The sequence below is a fragment of the Natator depressus genome, chromosome 1 (genome assembly GCF_965152275.1).
Source record: "Natator depressus isolate rNatDep1 chromosome 1, rNatDep2.hap1, whole genome shotgun sequence".
NCBI lineage: Eukaryota > Metazoa > Chordata > Testudines > Cheloniidae > Natator > Natator depressus.
In genome coordinates, this window is record NC_134234.1 from 62,630,501 (window position 1) to 62,658,312 (window position 27,812).

The following is a 27,812-nucleotide window of genomic DNA, read 5'->3' on the forward strand; positions in this document are numbered from 1 at the left end:
TAGAGAGGTCCTGGAGGCCAAACGTAGGCTGCTAGGTAAGAGAATAAAGTCCAGGACCTCCACGGTAGTATTCTCTGAAATGCTCCCAGTTCCCTGCATAGGGCCACAGACAGGCAGGACTGCAGAATCTAAATGTGTGGATGAGACGATGGTGTAGGGAGGAGGAATTTAGGTTATTAGAACCTGGGGGTACCTTTTGGTGAAAGAGTAGCCTATACAGAAGGGATGGGCTCCACCTAAACCAAAATGGAAGCAGACTGCTGGCACGTACAATTAAAAAGGTTGCAGAGGAGATTTTAAACTGAGGGTTGGGGGAATGCTGACATGGTTCGGACGGAGATATCTGTGAGGGAGGAATTTATTATAGGGGGAATTCGATATCCTAGCATAGAGGATAGAACAAAAGTTGGTAAAGTACAGGTAGTATTTAGTGAGGAACAGCCAAATGTAAAAGAGATCCATTTAAACATAACACATGAAAGCAAGCAGCTAAATATTGACAAAATGTGTAAGTGTTTATATACAAATGCTAGAAGTCTGAATACTAAGATGGGTGGACTAGAGTGCCTGACCTTAAATGAGGATATTGCTATAACAGCCCTACAGAAACTTGGTGGAATGAAGAAAATCAATGGGACACAGTAATTTCAGGGAACAAAATATATAGGCATGACAGAGTAGATTGCACTGGTGGGAGAATGGCACTATATATTTAAAAAAAAACAAGCAGAGTCAGATAGGGTGAAAATCTTCAGTGACTCAAACAGTACCATAGAATATCTCTGGATAGAAATTCCATTCTTGGGTCATAAGAGTATAGCAATAGGAGTATACTACTGACCATATGACCAGCATGATGACGGTGATTCTGAAATGATAGGGGATGTTAGAGAGACTACAAAACCAGAAAACACAATAATAATGGGGGATTTCAACTATCCTTATACTGACTGGGTGAATGTCACCGACAGGGTGTGATGCAGAGATAACATTTCTAGACATCATTAATGACTCTTCTTGGAGCAGCTAGTCCTGGAACCCACAAGGAGAGAGGAAGTTCTTGATTTAATTATTAGTGGAGCACAGGATTGGGCCCAAGAGCAACTTTCCATAGCTGAACTGCTTGGCAATAGTGACCTAATGTAATTAAATTTAACATCCTTTGGGGGGGGGGAGGGGGTTAAAAAAGAAAACCCACCACTTAACATTTAACTTTAATAAGGGGAACTACACAAGAATGTGAATGTTAGTTATACGGAAATTAAAAAGAGCAGTCACAAGGGTAAAATGCTTGCAAGCCACATGTAGTTATTTAAAAAACCATAATAGAGGCTCAGACTAAATGTATACCCCAAATATTTTTTTTTAAAGTAGGAGGACCAACTGCAGAATTATGGAGGCCGTCAGAGGCAATACGGCATCCTTTAAAATTTGGAAGTCAAATCCTATCACTGAAATCAGCCTCTGTACCAGATGACTGCAAGGTAGCTAACATAATGCTGATTTTTTTAAAAAGGGCTCCACAGGAGATCCTGGCAACTACAAGCTGATGAGGCTAACTTCAACACCAGCAGAATTGAAAGAAACTATTATAAAGAACATACATAGATAAACACAGTTTGTTGGGGAAAAGTCAACATGGTTTTTCTAAAGAGAATTCAGGCCTCACCAATCTATTAGAATTCTCTGAAGGAGTCAACAAGTATGTGGATAAGGGTGATCCAGTTTATATAGTGTACTTGGATTTTCGGGAAGCCATTGACAAGGTCCCTCACCAAAGGAAACTAAGTAGTGATGGGATAAGAAAGAAGGTTCTCTCATGGATCAGTAACTGGTTCAAAGAGGGTAACAAAGGGTAGGAATAAATGGTCAGTTTTCACAATGGAGAAAGGTGAACAAGTGGAGTCCCCCAAGGATCTGTACTGGGAATTGTGCTGCTTAATATATTCATTAATGATTTGGAAAAGGGGGTTAACAATGAAATGGCAAAGTGTGCAGATGCTACAAAATTATTCAAGATAGTTGAGTCCGAAACAGACTGAGGAGTTACAAAGGGATCTCATAAAACTGGATGAGTGGGGAAGAAAATGGCAGGTGAAATTCAAAGTTAAGTGCAAAGAAATGCACATTGGAAAACCTAATGCCAACTACACATATACAATGATGGGTTCTAAATTAGCTGTTGCCATCCAAGAAAGAGATCTTGGAATCACCTTGGATAGTTCTCTGAAAGCTTCTGCTCAATGCCTACCAGCAGTCAAAAAGGCTGACAGTATGTTAGGAACTATTAGAAAAGGTGTAGAAAATACCATAATGCCATTATATAAATCTATGATATGCCCACACCTTTAATACTTTGTCCAGTTCTGGTCACCCCATCTCAAAAAGGATATAGTGGAACTGGAAGAGATTTAGAGAAGGGCAAAAAAAGATGATTAAGGGTATGGAACGGTTTCCATACGAGGGGAGACTAAAAGGATTAGGGCTGTTCATCTTAGAAAAGAGACAATGAAGGGGGGATATGATATAGGTTTATAAAATCATGAATGATGTGGCAAAAGTGAATAGAAAAGTGTTATTTACCCCTTCAAAAAATACAAAAACCAGTGATCACCTGATTATATTAATAGGCAGCAGGTTTAATACAAACAAGGGGAAGTAGTTTTTCACACAATGCACAACTAACCTGTGGAACTCATTGCCTTGGGATGTTATGGTGGCCAAAAGTATAAATGTGTTCATAAAACAACCGGATAAGTTCATGGAGGATAAGTCCATCAATGGCTATTAGCCAAGATGGTCAGGGACGCATCCCCATGCTCGGAATGACCCTAAACCTCTGACTGCCAGAAGCTGGGAGTGGAAGACAGGGGTGGATTACTCCATAATTTCCCTGTTCTGTACACTCTTCCTGAAGATCTGGTACAGGCCACTGCCAGAGACAGGGTACTGGGCAAGAAGAGCCTTGGTCTGACCCAATATGGCTGTTTTTATTTTAGTAGAAGCTCACGCATCTTGTCAGTAGAAGCTCCCTCAAAGACAGAGACAGCCAACTCTTCTACCTGTCGTGGCATGAACTGAGAATTGTTCAGAATGGTTACGTTTGATTTGAAGTGGGAGCTTGTCAAAACCATTTGTTTAAAGGGTGCTTTATACAAGTCTTTGCTCACTGAAGTCCTCAAGTTACCTTCTCTCTCTCTCAGTCTCCCAATGAGGTGTACAGCTGGAAAAGAGACTCGTCGCTGGGCAGCAGACATGCTTCTCCTTCTGATCCATTTTACTATGGGAGGCGCAGGAAAACTGGAGTTGCAAAACAGATCAATTGTGTGACTTTATTAGCTACTAATCAGATAGTCAGAATTTTAGCACCTGGAGATGTCCCTTTGAAAGAACTTTATCCAAAAGGTAAGAGATATATCGTATTTCAACTATATCAACTGTAGATGAAGGCTTTGTTGGAGAGTACTCATGTTGTATGTTTATAAAGTACTTCAAAGAATCAGAAAGCAAACATTTCAAATCCTAACTGGATTTGGGGAGAAAGATGGGAGTTGCACAAATTTTACCAATTCTAGAATGAATTTAGCGCACATTAAAGATCCTAAATTGTAAGATTAGGGAATTAAGTCATCTGAATACCCACAGAACAGGTATCCTAGTGGAGTTAATCCTGATGGAGTTAATTGTGTCTTCAATAACTTGACTCTGTGGCCATCTGTGCACGTACATGCTCTAAGGTAGAAGGGGTGTTCGTGAGGTTCAGGCACAGGTAAATCTGCTACAGATTCCTTGTGTAGCCTTTGGCAAATCACTTCATTTCTCTGTGCCAGTACATCATCGGGGTGTTGTAAGCTTAATCCACAAATGTTTGTAAAGTGCCTTCGCATCTGTGGATGGAAAGTGGCATAGTAGAACAAAATATTTTTATTATATTGAGCATATGCAATTCCTGAGTCTAACTGCTTTTCTTCCATTGATTTGCCATGTTGCCTTGGGAAATCATTTAATGTATCTGCCTCAGTTTCCTCATCTGCCAAATGGGATATTATTGTATTTCCTTATCTGCTTCCCAGGAAAATCACATTTGACTATTTATTATATTTTGTGGATGAATGTTTATATACAATTTATATATAATTTCCCTAATTTTATAATTTCCCTGTTTATATATAATTTCCCTAATAAAAACAGATTGCTTTAATGTAATGTACTTCTTTTTAAATTGATTAGTGTTTTATTTTGTTATTATTTAAGTGTATTTTATTTTTAAACCACTCAAATGATTAATATTCTTTTATTGTGGCTGACTCACTCATTCTGATATGTGAAATCTACTTTGATTTCAGGGATAAAATACATGCCTCTTACATTTTTGAGCTTGTATGTGTAGCAGAAGGTTGCTTATTCACACCATTTATTCTGCAAAACTGAGTTGTCATGTGAAACAGAAGAAAGTTGCATATAAAACAATCATTAAAAATCACTGTAAGCTTGGCTTTATGCATGAGCAAATGCTGTAGAATGCTGATTCAGCAACTGTTGCAATTTGTTATAATAAAAAAACAAAAAATATTTGTTCTAAGTATCCAGCCAAATTGAAATAACTGGAATTTGGTGTGTAGCCCTACTTTTCCTATCCTCCCCAGTAACTGGTCAGTTTTGGCACACAGCCTTCCATTTCTATTAAGAATTTAAAATACTTCAGCCAGATTCTAACACAGTGCAATACATTTTGTCAAGATTGTTCCAGCAGCAGCAAACAAAGAAGTTGTTCTTTATTTCATTGGAACTGGTAACTTAGATAATAGCTATATTTAAAAAAAAAAAAGGGGGGCAAATAATTAACTCTCCAAAGAATACCAAATAAATCTGTGCCGTCAAAATATAAACATAGGTAAGGGATCGTGTCATATTTCAGTAATATACTTATTAAGTCTGAAAGCAAGGATGTGTAAATTAGGGCTACTTAAGGGCAAACATGGACTTGTGCATTTATCATTTACTGGGTATGGATTTAAAATAACTGCTTACTTCTACCACATCACATGAAGGCAGACAACTAAATATTGACAAATATTATAAAAGCTTGTATACAAATACAAGTCTAAAAATAAATATGGGTGCAGATGAGGACCTGATATTAAATTAGGATATTGATATAATAGGCATCAGAGAAAGTTTTTGGAATTATGATGATCAATAGGATGTGGAAACACCAAGGTACAAAATATATAGCAATGACAAAGTAGGTCAGAGTGGTGGGGGCATGGCACTATATGTGAAAGAAAGCATAGAGTCAAATATAGTAAAAATCTTATTTACATAGGCTCTCTATGGATAGAAATTTCATGTTTCAATAATAAGCATATAGCAGTAGGCATATGCTACTGACCACCTTACCAGGATGGTGACATGATTGTGGAATGTCCAGGGAGATTAGAGAGGATACAAAAACTGAAAACCCAGTAATAATGGGGGATTTCAACTATTCCCATATTGACTGGGAACATGTCACCTCAGGATGGAATGCAGAATAAAATTTCTGCTTCTTGGAGTCGCTAGTCCTGGAACCCACAAGGAGACAGGTAGTTCTTGGTATAGTCCTAAGTGTAAGCACGATCTGGTCTATAACGTGACGAAAGCTGAACCGCTCGGTAATAGCAACCATAAATATTTAAATGTAACATCCCCGGGGGTGGGGAGCAGGAGAATACCAAAGAAACACACCGCAGTAGCCTTTCACTTCAAACAGGAGAACTGCAGGAAAATGAGGATGCTAGGAACAGTCACAAGAGTGAAATGCCTGCAAGCTGCATGTAAACTTTTTAAAAACACCATAACAGAGGCTCAAACTATATGTATACTTCAAATAAAACAAAAACAGGACCAAAAACTGCCAGCGTGGCTAAACAGAGTAAAGGAGGTGGTTAGAAACAAAAAGACATCTTTTAAAAATTGAAAGTCAAATGTACTGAGGAAAATAGAAAGAAACAGAACTCTGGCAAGTCAAGTGTACAAGTATAATTAGGCAGGCCAAAAAAGAATTTGAAGAGCAACTAGCAAAAGACACAAAATCTAACAAGCATAAAACTAAGTACATCAGAAACAGGAAGCCTGCCAAACAATCTGTAGGGCAACTGAACGATTTGAGATGCTAACGGAGCATCGGTCTTTAATACAGAGGATGTGAGAGATTACCACACCAGAGCCATCTTTTCAGTTGACATATCTGAAGAACTGTCCCAAATTGAGGTGTCAGTAGAGGAAGTTTTGGAACAAGCTAAACATTAATAAGTTATGTTTGGTATTGGTATTCCCCAAGCGTTCTGAAGGAACTCAAATATGAAATTACAGAACTACTAACTGTGGTATGTAACTTATTGCGTACCAGGTGATTGGTAGATAGCTAATGTGACGCTGATTTTTAAAAACCTCTAGAGGCGATCCTGGTAATTATGAGCTGGTAAGCCTAACTTCAGACCCGGGCAGATTGGTTGAAACTATAGTAAAGAATAGACTTATCAGACACAGAGATGAACACAATATGCTGGGAAGGAGTCAGTCTGGCTTTTGTAAAGGGAAATCATGCCTCATCAGTATATTAGAATTCCTTGCTGGGGTCAACCAATATGTGGACAAGGGTGATCCAGGATATATATACTTGAATTTTCAGGAATCCTTTGACAAGGTCACCCAACAAAGGCTCTTAAGCAAAGTAAGGAGTCATGGGATAGGAGGGAAGGTCCTCTCATGGATCCATAACTGGTTAAAAGAAGGAAACAAAGGGTAGGAATAAATGGTCAGTTTTCACAGTGGGGAGAGGATCTGTACTGTTCAATATATTCATAAATGATCTGAATAGGAGGAGAGACTAAAAGAATTAGGGCTGTTCAGCTTAGAAAAGAGACAACTAAGGGGCAATATGATAGAGGCCTATAAAATCATCAATGGTGTGGACAAAATGAGCAGAGATGTGTTATTTACCCTTTCACGCAATACAAAAACCAGGGGTCACCTGATTAAATTAATAGGCAGCAGATTTAATTTAAAAAATTACCTCACAGTTAATATGTACCTTGCGATTTTCAAGATTTTTAAAAGCACTGTGTTTTGAAATGCTCCACAAATATACTGTCAGTCAGATGAACAATATGAATTATCTTCAATGACAGGTAAAAGAAATGAGGTAGAGGTTGCAATAATGCCTGATGGGCATTTTTGTGACCAGGACTTTATTTGTTTTGACATCCACTGCACTGTACAACGTTGCTCTTTTATTATTGTGGCCTCCTAATTTGCTGACTATTATATCAGTAATAAAATTCAATAAATGCAATGTATAGACCTACATTTAATTTGAAAGTTTATCATTTTCTGTTATGTCCTATATAATGTATGTTTAAATTTAATCTGATAGATACAAGTGTAATTTTTTTTAATGATGTAGCTAAAGTAATTTTCTTTAACAAATGTATTTATCTGCAGATATCGCTCCTCCACAAACAGCTGGATATCTGGAAGTAACAGACCTTAATTCAAAGAAACTTAAATACATCCCTATTCCCAGGTATCTGATTTCCATCAGTAAAACAGCCTCATCTTGTAGGAATAACAAATACAATTCATTAAGCTCTATTATTTAGAATAGATATTTGCTTTTATATTTTCTGTGTGACGCATGGGTGGGTTTTCGGTACACTCTTTCCTTATTATCTATTGGATTATTTAACGTTGTGAAAGTAATTTTTACTCCAATGTGCAGAACTCTTCAGCAACTGTGTATGGTGTACCCCTCTATTAAAAAGTTGTATTTATCCATTAGCTGGTACCCAGGAAAAAAATTTGTGTTAGCAATTGATATTAGAGGCACCTTCCTCTTCTCCTTTTTCTCCCCTCCCCATTTCCTCTCTTCTCCTGTCTCACCCTTTGTCTCCTCATCTTCCTTGCTTCCTTCCTTCTCTCTTTTCATCTGTCCCTTCTCGTCTTCATATTTCTATCTCTCCAGGGTCTAATATAGAGAGGAAAGACAGTCCGGTGGTAGGGGGACCTGAGCTCCAAGTTCCTGCTCCACTAGACTTCCTGTGTGATCTTGGGAAAATCACTTAAGTCTGTCTTTGCCTCAGTTCCCTGTCTGTAAAATGCAGTTTCTTGCCTCACAGGGGTGTTGGATGATAAACACCTTAAAAATTGTGAGGCCATATGAGTACCTTAGATAGATTGTATGGCCTCCACGTTATAGTACCTGACAGCCTACGTTAATAAATTCATCTTCAGCAAGTGCAAAGTGTAATTTTAAAAGCATACTTTGCTTATGAATTGTCATTTTTCACAATGATAAAGGTTTCCTTGAATAACAGTCTCCCAACTTTTCATTGGTACTGCACATGTGTGTATAGCCAAAATGTATGAAATATTATATTGATTTTAAAAAAACCTGTCTCATTCCATATGATCTTTAAGAGCATGTATGGAATGAGACCAGATTTTAAATGTATTCTGCTTCCTTCCAATTGAACTTTGAGGGTACATTTGGAATTATTTCCTGAATTTTGAATGCTTCATTTTGCATCACTAACATTCTTTAGTGTAGGTTTTTTTAATGGAATCCACTATGTAAATGAGCAATCTACATTTCTATTTATAGTACAGTGTAGTTTTATCTAAAAATGATTGTTCATCCATGTTTCTCATGGTTTGCATAACCTAAAAGTTCTGAATATATTCAGCCAAAGAGCAAATCTGCAGCTAGATCTTTTGTCCTATCAATCTGTAGAGAGCATTTGGCAGGGAAATGCATTGTTTGCAGGGCCTCAGCACATAGGTTAAAAGGCATGAATTCATAGTAATACAGATGAAAGTCCTGTTTGGGTCTTTCCTCCAAATCTGGGTGGGTAGCTTATATTCAGAACCTTTTTGGTTCCGGAGTTGCTTCTTATTATGGAGCAGTGATAGGTGCTTCATAAGTGAGACTGAAGCTAGTTTTCCATTATAAGCCCTATTTTCAAACTCCCAAAACATCCCCCAAAAGTTAACTTTCTGTCTGAAATTACATATGCCACATGTTGTGTCAGCATATTCTGCCTGTTAAAGTTTTCAAAAATATGTTCAAAGGTCCAAATAGATTATAAATTCCATTTCCTTTTTAAGGGTTAATTTCTAATGCCCTATAACACAAACATATACTAAAACATTCCTAACTACAGAAAACTAGGTATGTTAGTTGCTACACCATATATTTAAAATAGTTAAAATAACAAACTTTCAGGACCTACATATCACTACATAACGTTATTGCATCACTATTATTAGCGCATTTCATAACACCAAACAGATCAATCATTCCAATTCTGTCCATGAAAATATTTGTTTACTCCAACACATTACACAATAAAAAAATTATAGAACTCTGACAACTTAACATGGGACTGTATTCCTCTTGAAATATTTACTACACATTTAATAAACAATACATAAAATCAATAGCATACATCCAACAGCACATTTATGTTACAGAATAAACTAAAGGGGCAAAGTTTAGGTCAGATTGGCACGATCAATCAGGTGGGATGATGGTGAACAATGCAGGATAATACAGTAGTAAAAAACAGACTGGATCCCCAAATTATTCATTTCCACTCTTTGTAATTTTTGTATGTTTTAAGAAATTTAGAATGTCTTTAAAGAAAGGTAATATTGTTTCTGGGTATTAACAGGGCTCCACTGATATCTCTTTCAGCCTTAACATTCATTTCATTGCGTCGTAAGCCCATGCTTGCATTCTTACCCACCTAAGGATGCTTTTTTGAATCAAGGTTTCAGAGTTTTCCTTCTGGGTTAAGATCATGATACATGGTGCTAACTACTGCGTGTGGTAATGCAGACAGTTTTGTGGCATGAAACTAGTCCCACCATCATGTTATTTAGCTGTACTAATTTAATTTCACATTATTTAGATGATAAACCTTGTCTGCATACAGTCTACATGCAAATTAAATTGGATAGAAACCTATTTAGTTAAACTGATACAACCTCTCCTAGTGTGGGATTTAAGAGTCTTTAAATCAGTTCAGTTTAAGATGATTACAAGCTGATTTAAGATGAACTGATTTAAGGGATTCTTAAACCTATATAACCTTAAGTTGCACCAGATCAATTTAGGCCTTATCTACATGGCAAGCCACAGTGTGAATCTACAGCATACCAGCTTGCTGCACAGTAACTTCCCATGCAGACACAGTTACAGTGCACTGAAAGTCCTGGAGTTTGGCTTGGTGTACTACGATTTCAAGTAGTAGTAAGCCAAGCCGTACTCTAAGACTTCAGTGCACCATAGCTGTGTCTACATCGTAAGTTACTGTGCAGCAAGCGGGTATGCTGTAGATTCACACCCTGGTTTCCCTCGCAGTAACTTCCTATGTAGACAAGGCTTAAATCATTTTAACTTCACACCTTTAATTAAATCGGTGCCACTTAGTGTGTAAACCAGGTCTTAGAGAAATTTTCCGTATTATTTCAAGTTATTTTCCAAAGTTACTATTGGGTTCTTTCCCATTTATTTTGTACTTTTCTGTTTTCCCTTGCCAAATATTTTTATAATCATAATTTTATCGTATCTTTTATTTCTCTTCTCTGAGCCTTCCTGTAATTCCCAGCATGATAAGTTTGGGATCACTAATAACTTTGCTGCTGGCACCTGAATGAAGGTCATTCTTAGAGGTTATAACAGTCAGGATACAAATGCTCTTTTGGATTTCTGCTCAACTTCCCTATTTTCCAGATTTTCTGTGTTGCTTGCTTCCTGTTTGACCTGGTTATTTCATCCCCCCTTGTTCTCTCTAACAAGAGGACTGATCTCCTTAAAATAGATTGTAGAGAGAGGGTACTTATACAGCTACATTTGTCTTAGCTATCTTTTATTCAGCTATCAGTATTATGCAAACATCTTTCCACCCTATCTAGTTCGAGTATGTGGTGTGCTTTGGGTAATATAGTGGGACTACCAGGTCCAGTCTTGATCTCACTTGGATTGTCGATGGATCATATTCACTACTATACAGCTTTCTGTGATCTTGCTCAAGGGTATTTTTTAAAATTGGCACCATGGCTACAGAAATATTCTCTCTAGTGTCAATTGTGACTGTTAGATAAACCATATTTGGCTTTATTTTTCAGATCAGTGTCTCTCTCACCATATACATCATGGCTGTCAAAGATCTCGGACACAGACGTTCTGTTGGCGCCACTGGGCAAAGTAGGTTTGGTTACAGTGGATATGGGAGGCAGTGTCAGGCTTTGGGAGACAGGACTTGACAGCCTACAGCGCTCTCTGCAGGACTGGAGAAACATGATTGGACAAGAGGATGGTAGACCTGTGCAGGTAGGACTTTAAAAATCTCAAGTTAAAAACATTAACAAAACATTGCCAGTGAGTTGAAGTTTCTAGGTTGTTTAAAAAATAAATTGTGATGAAAAGTATCATGAAGTAGAATTAGACCTAGACCAGCAACAAAAATCAAATAGATCTTTTTGCAGAAAAATCATGTGGTCTTTTAAGAGCTTATTATAGGTGGAACTGATAGTAGGCAGCAGGATTAAAACAAACAAAAGGAAGTACTTCTTCACACAGTGCAGTCAACCTGTGGAACACGTTGCCAGGAGATGTTCTGAAGGTCAAAGGTATAACTGGATTAAAAAAGAATTAGATAAGTTCATGTAGGATAGGTCCATCAATGACTATTAGCTGAAATGGACAGGGATACAACCCCATGGTCCAGGTATCCTAAACCTCCAACTACCAAAAGCTGGGATTGGACAACGGGATAGTGCACTCGAAGTTGCCCTTTTCTGTTCGTTCCCTTTGAAGCATCTGGCTCTGGCCACTGTTAGAAGACAGGATGCTGGGCCAGATGGACGACTGGTCTGACTCAATATGGCTGTTCTTACGTTCTGGTAGTTGCCTAACATTTCCAGGAAATCCTCCTGTTTTCAGTTTGCATTTTTACTAGACTTTAACCATTTGGGCTGAAATTTTCCAAGCTTGCCTTCTGCCTCATGATAGATTTTTTTTTTAAAGTTTCAGTGAAAATATTTCAGCTATTTCCAAAATAGGTATTTTTCCACTAATCAAAGAAATTATTGGGAATTGTTTTAAGCGCTGTACCACCTCCATACTTTCGAAAAGGAACTTGAAACGTTGCGGAGAACGGTCCAGTTTCGAGAGTGGTGTCTTTTGCTGTCCCCATGAGAATTTAGGCAGATTGGGCCAAATTGTAAGTGTCTCAAAAATTCCATTGCTGAATAGATTTGTAGATAATGACAATATACAACATGTAAGTAAAAAAATATATAAATATCTGTGAGTACTGTGTGTGTATAGGCATGCGTGCGCACACACAAAATACATATACATGTATCAGCTAGTGTGTATGTGCACTGCAGCAATATAATGGACAGAATCAGCACTATTCAACTGTCTCATAATCTGTATACTGTAAACAGTTAAAAGAGGTTTTCCTATACTTGAATCAGTAGGACATGAGGTTCAGAAGGATTTGAGTTCTATTCCAGCTTTTGCCATAAATTTCCAAGTAGCCATGCTGTGCAGTATATCAATCTCTATATAGCCCCATGTGGCCATAAATATGTTACTCCCTTTTTGTCTCTTTGCACAAAAAGGAATTGTAATCTTTATATGTAATTATAATTATTTCAGTTTTCATCAATCTGTATAACCCCTTTTCCAGCACTTTCAAATGTGACAGTAGATTTAATCTTTTCTAAATTAAATCTTTCCACATTATTTTCAAGAGATCCAGTAGCCCAAAGTATAAATTGGATTTAGTAGGCAGAAAGTATAATTCTCCTTTCACTCTCTCTTCCTACCCCCAACTCCCATTCCACAAGATGTTCTGTATTTATAGAAATTTGTGCAACCACTAACATATTCTTGTTACTGGAGCAAATGCCTTTCATAAAAGTCATGAGAAAAGAAAACACTCTTTCAGTACCAACATTTGTGTTGTTATTTATTGCTTTACCAATGCCAGACATTTCCATTGTCAGTAAAGTAGTGCTAGTGCCATCTAATGGCCAAATGTAGTCGGTTTTAACCAGAGTATTTTGGCTGAGGTGTACCAAGTATCAGAGGGGTAGCCGTGTTAGTCTGTGCCCATAAAAACAACGCGGAGTCCAGTGGCACCTTAAAGACTAACAGATTTATTTATAACAAATAAATCTGTTAGTCTTTAAGGTGCCACCGGACTCCTTGTTGTTTTTCGTTGATGTGGTTAATAACAAAATATCACTGTTCTTATCTTGGAAGAACAGTGTCAGGATTACTGGCTTTAGTTTGTTTGTTCTGTAGCTCTCTTTTGATTCAGTCTCATCGAATTACTATAATTTCAGTCAACTCAGCTGAATATTTAAAAAAAATCTACTTTGTGCTTGCGAAGTATACTTCATCTGAAAATGTCAAAGCATATTACAACATTGAGTAATAATTATTACAGAAAGGCTACAGGATTTTCCCAAGCTCACAGAGTAATTTAATGGCAAATTAGTCATAGAATTTAGTTCTCTTGACACCAAATCTTCCTAACTACAAGACACATTGCCACGTTTTTGTTGGCTATAAGATTCTAAAAGTTAGAAAAATCCTGTTAGCACATCTACTTCTTCCTTCTGACAATGCAGGAGATACGTCTCCTATCAGGGCACTGTCAGATTTTAAAATTATATAACATTGATTTGAACTGAAAGGCTGAGAAGAAACCCTACATTTTGGTCTGCAAATTCAGACCATATTCATTTCTGCACATTTTTCAACTTTATATTACTTTTTTTTAAAAGGTCAGGATTTTGATTACAAATCAAACTTGCTGCAAAATGCATTATTTTCAGCACACAGCATTTTATAGAGCAGCAAGTAAATAATTTATCGTTTAGCATTTAACGTATCTTTTTTTAAAAATGTTGGCACGCAATATGTGCACATTGTGAAATATAAGTTTACCTGGTGTGGGGAAGTGAGAAGGCCCTTTTTCCATATGCGGTTAGCCTTTTAATGGACATAGACATAATAGCTTTGTTTTATACATGGCATTTATTTTCATAAGCTAAGGGATGATATTGCAATGCATAAATATGTTCTCAAGTTATCCCCTATCAAAAGTAAAAATTATTACCCTATCTGAAAGTAAGCAAGAAATAAGAAATGTGAATTTAACCTTGGCCTCAGGAGATACTGACAAGCTGCTCTGCTAAAAAAGCTGCATCAAAATATTGCTTAATACGCACATTTGAAGAATCAAAAGTGTCTTGCAGATCACATTTGTTCAAGTTGTTGGACTTTTCCCGGGTATTTAATGAGACGTTTCTGACCCCTCCACCGAACAACACAACATGTCTGCTAGGCTTCTGTCCTTTGAAGCAAAATGGTTTGAAGTCTCTGATAGGAAGTATGTTCTGATAGCTGAGAACAGGCCTCCAAACCAGTTTTAGTTTTAGCTTCTGGACTTGTGCTTTGGTTTCCGCAAGCAGGCATTAAACCTCAGAAACAGGCAGTATGCACATAAGCGGCCAAACAAATGGAAAGCAAACAGTATTTAAATAAAATGTCAACAAGGACTTCCTCCGAACTTTCTTTAGCTACAGCAGTCCACAAGGCTAAACAAATATGGATAGGTTTTAGGCAAAAACACAACTGTTCCATTTCGCCTTTGTATTCATCAATTGAGATCCAGTGGTGTAATCTTTTGTTAGCCTTCAAATCAGTCAATATTTGTTTTGTATTGTATACACACTCAACAGTGTTCAAACTGCTGAAACCATGAGGCTACAAAAAATAGTTTCTAAAAGTAAAATTACATGTTAAAATGTAATCAGAAATTTTCCCTATTTCATAAAATGTTTGGACTCTGTGTGTGTTGGGGGTTTTATATAGTATGCCAAAATGTTTACATCTGGGTGTCTGAAGTTAGGCTTCTAAGATCATATTTAGGCAACCAGTAAAGTGTTCAGATTTTCAAAAGCGCTGGACACCCATTTATGTCAATGGAGTTACTAGATGTTCTGGGAGTCCAGCACTTTTGAAAATCTGGCCACTTTATGAGGTGCCTAAGTATGGGCTTAGAAGCTTTCCTTTAGGCACTCATTTTTAAAAGAAAAAAAACTTACCCTAAATGTTTTAGGGCAATGTACACAGAACCCTCAGTAAATTTAGTTGGTGCCTATTAGAGGGCAGACCTAGAAATTAGAGATAGAAAAGACTCTGGCTCTGTGGATGAGGGGAAAGCAGTGGACGTGTTATTCCTTGACTTTAGCAAAGCTTTTGATATGGTCTCCCACAGTATTCTTGCCAGCAAGTTAAAGAAGTATGGGCTGGATGAATGGACTATAAGGTGGATAGAAAGCTGGCTAGATCGTCGGGCTCAACGGGTAGTGATCAATGGCTCCATGTCTAGTTGGCAGCCAGTATCAAGTGGAGTGCCCCAGGGGTCGGTCCTGGGGCTGATTTTGTTCAATATCTTCATTAGCGATCTGGAGGATAGCATGGAGTGCACCCTCAGCAAGTTTGCATATGAGACTAAACTGGGAGGAGTGGTACATATGTTGGAGGGTAGTCATAGGATATAGAGGGACCTAGATAAATTAGAGGATTGGGCCAAAAGAAATCTGATGAGGTTCAAAAAGGACAAGTGCAGAGTCCTGCACTTAGGACGGAAGAATCCCATGCATAGCTGCAGACTAGGGACCGAGTGGCTAGGCAGCAGTTCTGCAGAAAAGGATCTAGGGGTTACAGTGGACGAGAAGCTGGATACGAGTCAACAGTGTGCCCTTGTTGCCAAGAGGGCTAAAGGCATTTTGGGCTGTATAAGCAGGAGCATTGCCAGCAGATCAAGGGACGTGATCATTCCCCTCTATTCAGCATTGGTGAGGCCTCATCTGGAGTACTGTGTCCAGTTTTGGGCCCCACACTAAAAGAAGGATGTGGAAAAATTGGAAAGAGTCCAGCGGAGGGCAACAAAAATTATTATGGGGCTGGAGCACATGACTTATGAGGTGAGGCTGAGGGAACTGGGATTATTTATTCTGCAGAAGAGAAGAATGAGGGGGGATTTGATAGCTGCTTTCAACTACCTGAAAGGGGGTTCCAAAGAGGATGGCTCTAGACTGTTCTCAGTGGCATCAGATGACAGAAGGAGGAGTAATGGTCTCAAGTTGCAGTGGGGGAGGTTTAGGTTGGATATTAGGAAAAACTTTTTCACTAGAAGCATAGTGAATCACTGGAACGTGTTACCTAGGGAGGTGGTGGAATCTCCTTCCTTAGAGGTTTTTAAGGTCAGGCTTGACAAAGCCCTGGCTGGGATGATTTAATTTGAGCAGGGGGTTGGACTAGATGACCTCCTGAGGTCCCCTCCAACCCTGATATTCTATGATTCTAAGTCCTATTAAATTCTCCCAGTGCTTGGTTGTCTCCTACAGCACATTGTTGAATCTTATGTCCCATCTAGTTTCCAATACATTCAGAATTGAGGGTTCTTCCACTCACACCACAGTATTTATATAAAAACAAGCTTTGAGATACATTTTAGAAGGAGTGCAAAGTTTAATAATGTGATTATACATCAGGTACTTTATATACCTGAAACATTCAGAGCTAGCTTTCCATCTCCAAATACAGAATTAAAATAAATTACTCATTTCTGATAAGTTGCCATCTAGCAACATTCCCTATGGTCAGTACTCTTCACATTTTACTATTGCAAATTGGTGCCAAAACTAGAACACGAAACTTGCTTTACTTAGACTCAGGGTCAGAATTCCATGTGTAGAAAATTATAGTCAAAATGTTAATGCTTTTAGAAGCCTAAATAAAACATCTGAAACATCAGTCCCTGGTGAATACAAGTGCAAATAAAGTGCTTGGGTTAAAAAATTACAAAAGATGTGTACAAAATTTCCCACACATTGCACACCCCCAAAATCCAAAACCACGCTGCCACTGGTGGCTTACTGAAGACCTCCGGCCAATGCACTCTAATGTTTCCATGGTATTTTCCTCTTTGTGGCTGTGGTGCTAAGTGATCCATTGTGAAATGTCGCCAAATTCTCACAGTCTCAATCTAGACAATACCACCATGAAAACTTGTCCATTAGATTCAAGGCAGTTTCTGTGCTCTGGGCACCACGAGTGGTTGCAGAAGTGAGCTGCTCTGTTCCATACCAGAGCTCTTTCCTTTAAAAACAGTAGTAGTTGGAGAGTAGAGTAGTTTTTCTTGAAGTATGTGTCAGTGTGCATCCCATTGTAGGTGCACATGCATATCATGTACACAAGATCATAGTCTTTTGAAAAGCAGTTTCTGTTGGAGGGCATAAAGCACAGAGCAGCCACAACCCTCCCTCAGGTCTCTCTTACCGCCCATGGCAGAGAGGCCAAACCAGGTGAATGTCCGACCCCCCACTACTCTACTCTGTAGAGACATTAAAACGTTTGTCAGCCAACTTTATGAAGAAATCTTGATCTTCACACTCCCATCAAATTGGACATCACAGAAGACTATTGATCATCCAGCTGTACACCAAGACAAGGTGCTTTGTGCCAACCACCACACCTCTCGGTGGACTCGTACCTCTCAAGAACAGTTGTTGATTGTTCTACTTATTTGTTTTCAGTAAAGAGAAACATCACGGAGGGTTATGGTCTTTTTGGCCTCAGCTCTGGCCAGCTGGCACTTTATTAATGTGACACTCAACCAGTGTTCCTGCAAAACATGAATCTGGCTGTGCCCTTACCCAGGGAACTGGAAAAGTTAGTACTTTATCCTTATATGATACTCTTCACATCTCAGAGAACGGTAGCAATGCCATGAAATAACCAGACAGTTGTGATTAGGATATAATAGTATTTGTAGGCCCACCTTAGTTTGGACTGATGTTTTTAAAGGAACATTAAAATTTGTAGGAGATAGAGATAGTTACATGAAAAATAAATATACATCTGTTTTTCCTTGCAAGAGTTAACTCCTAGTTTATTAAAGGTCAATGTGCTGCGCACTGTGGGGTTTGATAGCATGCCCTCCAATCACCACAAAGAGGAGCCTCACAGCTGCCGTAGTCCCTAAACCTCCTGTTCTCCTCTCCCACCATTCCCCTATACAGGGTTGTTTGATTCTGAGATGCAGTAGTGGTCCACCAACTCCTTCCCCAAGTCCTCTACCCATTAGGTGCATGGAATCCTTGAAGGCTCCCTTCATCCTCCCCATCTTGCCCTCAGCCCACCAAAACTAAAGCACTTTTTTCACTGCCTTTTGCATACATGGTGCAAGATTTAGCTGCAAGTGAATAATAAGCCATCAATTGTATAACATTTAAAATACATTAGAAATTGTGATCGCTAATAGAGACTCTCCTTTTCATTCTTTAATCTTCCCATTTTGCACTAAAATATGCAGCACAGTGCATGCAGACCACTGAAATATGCACCCCAAGTACTGGTTGAATTAATCTCTGTTACTGATAACAGGTCCGAAGATATAAATTTACTGCATCCTCCCAGAAAAAAATGAAATTCTTGTAGCTTTTACTCAGCACAGCTCAGCCATGCCTCCTCTGCCGCTACCAGTACTACCGCGGCCACACTGCAATTTATACTCATGCTAGTTCGATGAGAGCTAGTGTGGTGATGTGTACGTGAGCAGGGGAAATCAAACCCTTAGCTCATACTGTACACATAGCCTTAAAGAGGCCTAGTCTTCAGAGTCACGAAAACAAAAGATTTAGAATTCAGAAACAATATCTAAGCCTCGTAATTGTAAATAGCAATCGTTCAAACCATGCGGGGGAAATGGGAGAAAAAAGTGAGGGGGGGGAACTAAAGTGAGAATTTTCATAGACTAATGGTGGATCAGCTGAGAGAAGCAGCAAAGCCTTAACCTCATCGCACATTGAGGAGGGAAGATTAATTTTAGGGGTCTTGAGTCTTGTGTTCCCAGTAGAGCTCGTTGGGAATTTTCAGGTGAAACAGTTTCATTGAAAAATGCCAATTCCTTGTAGTAAAATGTTTCACTAAATCTATTACAGATTTGACAAAACTTTCACTGCAACACAGGCTGGTTTCCATTGGAAACCTGCTAGTGTTTCAGGCTTCTCAGCTCCGCAGGAAGCCTGCGAGTGGCTGGAGCCCAAGCTAGAGCCAAGACCCAGGGGTCTGGCAAGATCCCCACTCCGTGGCAGCATCCCTGGCAACCTCAGTTGGAGCCAGGGGTCAGTCATTTAAGTAGTCCATGCCTCGGTATCCTCATCTGTAAAATGGGCTTGGTAGCTAATTCACCAGGGTGCTGTGATGGTATATTTATTAATGTTGTAAAGCACTTTGAGATCCTCAGACGGGCAACACTTTTGCACATAGTTTCATAGATTCAAAGATATTAAGGTCAGAAGGGACCATTATGATCATCTAGTCTGACCTCCTGCACAATGCAGGCCACAGAATCTCACCCACCCACTCCTGCGATAAACCTCTCACCTATGTCTGAGCTATTGAAGTCCTCAAATCATGGTTTAAAGACTTCAAGGAGCAGAGAATCCTCCAGCAAGTGACCCGTGCCCCATGCTACAGAGGAAGGTGAAAAACCTCCAGGGTCTCTTCCAATCTGCCCTGGAGGAAAATTCCTTCCCGACCCCAAATATGGCAATCAGCTGAACCCTGAGCATATGGGCAAGATTCACCAGCCAGATACCCAGGAAAGAATTCTCTGTAGTAACTCAGATCCCACTCCATCTAACATCCCATCACAGGCCATTGGGCCTATTTACCATGAATATTTAAAGATCATTTAATTGCCAAAATCATGTTATCCCATCATACCATCTCCTCCATAAACTTATCGAGTTTAATCTTAAAGCCAGATACGTCTTTTGCCCCCACTACTTCCCTTGGAAGGCTATTCCAAAACTTCACTCCTCTGATGGTTAGAAACCTTTGTCTAATTTCAAGTCTAAACTTCCCAATGACCAGTTTATAATCATTTGTTTTTCTGTCCACATTGTTACTGAGCTTAAATAATTCCTCTCCCTCTCCGGTATTTATCCCTCTGATATATTTATAGAGAGCAATCATATCTCCCCTTACAATGCAATTCAAGGGAGTTACACTTAATTACTTTGGAGTAAATCCAAAGCAACATTAAGTTCACAGTATTATTTATATGTCTGAAGGAAAAGGATCCTGGAAAGTTTTTTTTGTTTTGGTTTGGTTTTTTAATGGCAGTGTCTTTTCCTTCATCCCCTGAGATGTCCCCCTTTCCTCTTCTGTAGTCTGAGGGCAGATAAGTTGTAGCTGCTTACTCAGTTCTCCATAATTTTCAGGCAATCTTGGAGCATTCTTTTTTCCTTCCTCTCATCAGTTGTGCATAAGCGACTCTATAGTAAGTTATTCACCCTTTAAGTGGGTTAATACTTTTATTTTTATTCAACTCATTTATTATTTCCATTAATTTGCTGCAGCTGTAAAATACTATACTGCTCAAGAAAGTTTAGCACAAAAAAAGCTTAGTTGCTCAAATTTACTTCTAGAGTTAGGTGTTATTGAGACCTAATGACTGTTATATGATTGCAACTTGCACATGCTTTACATCCAGAAAAGACATCAGTTCAATCTTGTGTTCACATGAATCAACTCAGTTTGGAAACCAGATTGTTGAATTGAGGTAAAATTATAAAAAGCTCCCAAGTCCTTTCAAAAGCGAGTTAGGCTTTTAGAAGCTGAAGTCCCATTTTCAGCGAGACTTAGGGTCCTAAGAGCCTATAATACTTTTGAAAAGGAAAGTTAGGGTCCGGAGTCACTGAAGTGCTTTGGAAAATTTTATCCTTTGTCTGAAATATTTTTCAGTTAGTGTTGACAGGGGTAGAGGGGAGTTTTATTCTAAAACATTGCCTTGAAAAATGAGCCTTTCTATGACATTAAATGCCATATTTGTCATGAAGTTTGTGCAGAACATGGCTGCAATCCTTCGAATCTGATGAAAGGGAAGGTATTTAAATGACATCATTTACTACATGTAGCTACTATACTTTCTTGTTCACTAATTGAAAGGGTAACATTTTCTATATTTTTCTTTTATGAGGATAATTGCTTATTCTGACCACATGAGGGTATCAGTGAGCTAAAAATGCTAACGATTCTCATCTATTAAATATCCTTACATACAAATAGCATAAATTACATGGAGAAAATATTCAATGATGAATTACAGAATTTTCATGCATTTGGAATAACCATATTTCTGGGAGTCAGACCAGGTGGGGAGAACCCCAGATTCCTACAAATTTCACTCTGTGGGCTAAAACAAGGGACTCTGAAAGAGATGAAGACTGGGGATTTTAGAATTAGTCAGACTCTCTGAGTGGAGGCTGCACAGTCAATGTCTGGAATTCTCAGTTTTATGAGCTCCAGGTATTCCAGCTCTGACCCATCCGGATCCTCCCTGATTCTCAGTGATGGGAAATCTCTGCCAAACATGGTGACTGACACCACTCTGGCTCTATGGCCTCTCCCTGGCCTGGTGATTGGCTCTAAAGGAGATGCGGGAATAGCAGATAGGTGCTGACCTCTGAAACAGGTCACTGACATATGTGGAGAATGAGACTAGAAAGTCAACAACCTAGAGACCCTGACACGTTCATGACTTCAAAACTCACTACTGGGTGAAAGCAGCTCAGCTCCTCCCTCAATTCATTATCATTATCGCTGAGACAGATATTGCAACCCCATGCAATGTCTTTGGGGACCATTGTATTAAATGTATGAGTGGTTTAGGTATGATTGTGTTCTATTTCATTGACAAGGGTTAACACAGCTCCTCCAGGATTAAGGCAAGTCACAAAGGCTAAACAATTCCAGAGAAGTTCCACCCTCAGGATGGTTTGCATATCCTGGTTCATCCTGGGTTTTCCAGAGACTAGGAAACAAAGAAAGGCCTTTTGATATAAAAAGATGAGCTTGAACTGACTTGTGGCCTTTTGATTCAACAAATGGTTGAACCATTGATTCAACCAATTTTCTGTTGCAGAAAACTGAACACCCTTGCCCCACCTCTGCACTGCCCCTTCCCAAGGCTCCGCCACGCCCAACCCCTTCTCCAAGGCCCCGCCCCTGCTCACTTCATCCCTCCTCCCTTCATCACTCGCTCTTCCCCACCCTCGCTCACTCACTCATTTTCACCGGGTTGGGGTGCGGGAGGGGGTGAGGCCTCTGGGCTGCAAGAGGGGTCTCTGGGCTGGGGCTGAGGGGTTTTGACTGCGGGAGGGAGCTCAGGGCTGGGGGTTTAGGTGTGGGAGGGGGTGCGAGCTCTGGGAGGGAGATTGGGTGCGGGAGTGGGCTCAGGGCTGGGGTAGGGAGTTGGGGTGCGGGCTTTGGGTGGCGCTTACCTCAGGCGGCTCCCGGAAGTGGCTGCCATGTCCCTCCAGCTCCTAGGCGGAGGGTAGGCCAGGTTGCTCCATCCACAGGCACCACCCCTGCAGCTCCCATTGGCCACGGTTTCAGGACAATGGGAGCTGCTGAGCCGGTGGTCAGGGCGGTGCCAGTGCCTCAGGCAGGGGCAGCACACGGAGCCCCCCGGCTGCCCCTGCGCTTAGGAATCAGAGGGACATGCTGGCTGCTTCCAGGAACTACTTGGAGCTGGCAGCTGCAGTCAACCAGACTTTTAGCAGCCAGGGTCCCTTTTTGACTGGGAGTTCTGGTCGAAAGCCGGATGCCTAGCAACCCTAGCAAATGGACATGCCTTTCTGTCCAAGGGGAGGCCCCAACCCTTGCTGAAGGGTTGGAAGGGATGTTGGTCTGTCAGACTGTCCATGTGGAAGATGGGTGATTTCTGGTATGTTTAGAGGGTGAATTTAAATCTGTTTGTTGTTTTTTATGTTTTGTCTGTAAAGCTTTTTGCCCTATGAATTAATGTGCTTGCTTGGAAGAGCTGTGTGGCCTCTTGTAAAAACATTGTCATTGTCCTCTGAGAGAGTGCCTCTTTTCAGAAGGGAGTCGGTCAAAGAGTCCCAGTCCAGACACAGGTGATGGCTGGAAACCTGAGACCTGACTGGCACTCCTGGAGTGGATCACAGAGCTGGGGAATACAGATGTAGTTACCCTGAAACAGTGACATCATCATCAAGGCTGCCAGCTGAAATCAGAGTCTCATTGTAGGCACTGTAGAAATGCGTAATGAAAGACAGTCCCTGCCCTGAAGATTTTACAAACTAATTAGAGAAGACAGACAAAGGGTAAGTGGGAACAATAATCTCAGCTTTCTCCTAGAGCAGGTAGATACAGTACACAGTGCCTCTTTCTTTCCCCTAGAAATGTGGGAGACCGTAGCTTGCAAAAATAATCGGTTGCCCAAACAAATTATCCTTCAGTGCTATTGCTATTGTCTGCACCAGTGAGTACTGTGGCCTTAGAGGCTAGAGCTCACAACACGAGTGATGACACTGTTATCAAACAAATAATAGTTCTGCCGTTATTAAACTTACTCTGTAATCACTGTAAAGACACAAGGTATCAAAATGTTAGATCACTTAATATGTTATAGTAATACTAGACGTAGGTGGCTCACCTGTAAAACAAAGCCAACAGTTCAGTCTCTTCCACAAAGCTGGTATTTCAGATCTGTACTTTCTAAGGGAAAATTTGACATCTGGTCTAGCTTGCAGGCCCCAAGGCTGTGGAAAATTATCATCTTTCTGCTTTCATATGCAGTTCCTTTCAAGTTTTCTTCTGCAAGTAAAATCTCCCCCTTGTTTGCAAATCAGAAACTTTAGCTTCCCTTCAGCTCTGTTCCCATTATTGATTCTCTGGGCTAATTTAAAAGAAACTGTATTCTTTGGTATCCAAGTTAGTACATGAGATGCTAATTTTTCAAGCAAATCAGTCCTCATTTCAACTTGGTGAGATCAGGAGTATAAAAATGGTCAATCATCGTTCTTGAATCTGGTTAAATATTTCACTCTGAAAGCCTGAATTCAAAGCAATGAAGGAATTTTTTTTAGAGTGCTGGGAGAGCTCTCTCCCAGTGCTGCACCAAGACTACACAAACCATGTTGCCAGTGTATATTAGCCCTCAGGTACATCTGCTGCCTACACGTTATATCTCTGCTGCAAAACATGTGATGTCAAAATAATACAAGAGGAGGATGGAATTTTGTACCTAGGAGAACAAGATGCAGAACACTAATATGATTGTCCTCCCTGCAGTAAACCAAAGTGCCTAAATTAGAATAGCAAAATGTCCAGGACATTGCTGTATTACCGACGATTTGGACATGGAGCATTAATAATGAAATCGTGTATATGTAAATCTGAGTGGCAAAGAGACAGTGATTTGGGTTAAAGACTAATAAAAGGTTATCTAGTGAAGGCAATAGTTCATATGCAAGATTTAAAGAAATAAATAAGAAATGTAATACTAATAAACTTTTTTATACTAATCTGTATTCACTGGATTGCTGCTGGCTATAAGTGGTATTTCTTAAATAGGAAAAAATCCATATTGTTGCCCAGGGTAGATTGGTAATGTTAGTGTTGTGGAGCTACAGAACCTGTCTTCGGCTTTCTGAACAGCCTCTTTGTTCAAAGGTGTCTGAAGTATGTCAGTTCAGTTCAACTTTTCTCTTGCCCAGATATCTTTTCTTTTCTTTTCTGTGAAAACACCGGCATTCAAAAAACATGTTCTTGCCTTTCCTGCCCCTGTAAATTGTTTACTCAACTTCTAAGGTTTTGTAGGAGCAATTCAAGGTGCTAAGGTTGAGCAAAGTTGATGAAAAATGGTTAGCAAAAATTGTTCAGAAGTTTCTGTCCGTTGGTTTTGCATGATTTCATGCCCCCTGAAACGTTTAATTTTTGTGATATATTGGTGGACTGAGAATTGTTAGAAAGGAATCATCCAGGAACTTGACATGCCACGTTCATATGAAAATTCACCTTTGTGAATTTGGAAAAAGAAGAGAAGGTGAGAAGGTGGTGCCAATCACATCCACATGATCTAGTGGTTTAAACACATTCCTGGAAGCCATTGATTCTATTCCCATCCATGTCACACTTATATAGTACTTTCCAAACATTTAGCAGCTAGTTATTATTCCTCATATTTTACAGATTGAAATACAGAGGTTCAGAGAAGATACATGATATGGTCAAAGTCATACAACTGCAACTGATCAGAAAACTGGTCACTTGACTTCCATTCCTATACCTAATTCTCTAAACTAGAATGCTTCACAGGCAAGTCAATTAACCCTCACTCTGTCTTGGTTTCAGAATTGGTAAAGTAGGGGCAGTGGTATTTACCAAAGCATAAAATATACAGGGTTTTGAATGTCTATAGGCAGAAAAAGAGAGAGGTCAGAAATACTATTCCTCATTTTACAGATTCAGAAACGCATGGTAAATTAGGCATTAGAGTCATGGAATAAAATCCTAGTCCGATAGACGTGAATGGCAAAATTCCTATTCACTTTAATAGGGCTGGGCTTTTACCCAGGAAATGTAGTTTCTACATCTACTTGACCTGGGGCATGTTACTTAACAGAATCTCCGTGTATACAAGTAATAATGTGTTTACTAAATTAATGTTTGTTGTAAGGGTAAGATAGTATTAAGACCAGAGTTGGGATAGCACTTGAGGACTTTTTGATTCCATCTGTAGCTTCTATGAACTTTGTCTCCATTTTACCTCCTTATCCTTAAAGTAGCTTTTTTCAAACTGGTAAGGGTAAATGTTTTAAGCAAAAGTGTCTTTTAGATATTTTCACAATCTTCAGATAGTGAAAAACATTTTGCATGAAGTATTATCAAATCATTTTGAAATTTTGCAAAAATGCCTCAATTTTACAGGCATTACACAACATCCAAACCAGGCAAATTTCAACAACCACCACCACCAAAACCATTCTGACTATTTCACCCATCGCTAACGCTAATACTATAATGATGGTTAGTAGCTTTAGGGGCAGCATTGAAAGCACACAAAATAACACATACATTATTGTTTTCTTGATAACTATGGACATTGTTACTCCTTTCTATGTGAAAATGATCCTTTCGTGTGGGCTCAAGTCAGCACTATTGATTTCAGTAGAAGTTTTTCCATTAACTTTAATGAAAGCAGGATAAAATCCCATAGCTATAGCAATAAGAGCAGCGAGGGGTTTTTTTTGCCTGAGTCCCTCTCCTGCCCAAAAGTTTTCTACTCACATGCTGATTATAAAACATTTTCTTCATATCTTCACCAGAAACTGTTTTACATTAAAGAGAGAGAGCAGCACAGAACACTGTTTTGTACTTAAATAGCAACATGCAGATTTGCCTTTTGATATCAATTTAGTCTGAGTAAGAATTTCAGTGCATTCTTGAATATGTATTCACTATAGTGTTGATATAGAGAGTGTTCTGGGAAAAGATGTTCTTATGAACTATTAAATGTAGCCTAGGGCAACATTTTTATAAATCCTTTTTGCAGTTTAAACAGTTTAGGTCCCGGAAAATCCATAGTCTTGTACACAAACACTGAAGGAGACACTTCATCCTATGGGAAACGTAATCCTTCATCCTTTGAGTCATCTTGTTTTTGATCATTTATTATTTCTTTCATCTCAAGAATATTCACCTCCCAAAATGATGTATGGGGAAAAGTCCCTTAATAAATTACTGATATTCAGGTACAATCTGGATTTTATTAATTTTTCAATACTGAAACATTACATTTTATAGAAAAGGAAACCTTCTTTGACTATGATTATAAATTGTCCCATTTACTTGTACTGTATGTTAATAAAAGGGAAAAACATTGGGCTAGTTCAGGGATTGGCAACCTTTGGCTCATGGCATGCCAGAGTAAGCCCCCTGGCAGGCCGGGCCAGTTTGTTTACTAAAAGTGGTGGATCAATTGCAAGGTAGTTCTTACTGCTGCTTGAAAAGAAATAAAGTGCATTCTCCTTCCTAACACTTAGTTTCCTAGAACTGTCTTGACCACAAAGTAGGAATCCTGCTAAAGTGCAAAGAGAAGGCTCATTTTACCCTTCTCTCTCTCCTAGCACAGTTGTACACCACAGAGAAAGAACTAGCCCAGGGATCATCAACCTTTGGCCCGCAGCCCGCCAGGGCAAGCCCCCTAGCAGGTTGGGCCAGTTTGTTTACCTGCCGCGTCCGCAGGTTCAGCCGATCACAGCTCCCACTGGCCGTGGTTTGCTGCTCCAGGCCAATGGGGGCTGCGGGAAGTGGCACGGGCTGAGGGATGTGGGGCTTACCCTGGCGGGCTGCAGGCCAAAGGTTGACGATCCCTGGGCTAGCTCTTTCCCTGTGGTGTACAACTGTGCTAGGAGACAGAGAAGGGTAAAATGAGCCTTCTCTTTGCACCTTAGCAGGATTCCTACTTTGTGGTCAAGACAGTTCTAGGAAACTAAGGGTATGTCTACACTACGAAATTAGGTCGAATTTATAGAAATCGGTTTTGTAGAAAGCGTTTTTATACAGTTGATTGTGTGTGTCCCCACACAAGTGCTCTAAGTGCATGCAGTCAGCGGAGTGTGTCCACAGTACCGAGGCAACCGTCAACTTCCGGAGCGTTGCACTGTGGGTAGCTATCCCACAGTTCCCGCAGTTTCTGCTGCCCATCTGAATTCTGGGTAGAAATCCCAGTGCATGATGGGGCTAAAACATTGTCGCGGGTGGTTCTGGGTACATATTGTCAGGCCCCTGTTCCCACCCTCCCTCCATGAAAGCAAGGGCAGACAATCGTTTTGCGCCTTTTTTCTTGAGTTACCTA

At 39.6% G+C, this 27,812-nt stretch overlaps 1 protein-coding gene across 2 annotated transcripts in view; it reads left to right on the plus strand.

Moving 5' to 3' along the window:
- VWA8 (von Willebrand factor A domain containing 8) overlaps positions 1-27,812 on the plus strand; it is a 285,585-nt gene that overhangs the window by 208,888 nt on the left and 48,885 nt on the right. For both annotated transcript variants that reach the window (XM_074961437.1, XM_074961449.1), the window contains exons 35-37: positions 3,204-3,405; positions 7,486-7,567; positions 11,173-11,377. In XM_074961437.1, the coding sequence (XP_074817538.1) occupies positions 3,204-3,405; positions 7,486-7,567; positions 11,173-11,377 (489 nt within the window). The remainder of the gene's footprint in view (positions 1-3,203; positions 3,406-7,485; positions 7,568-11,172; positions 11,378-27,812) is intronic.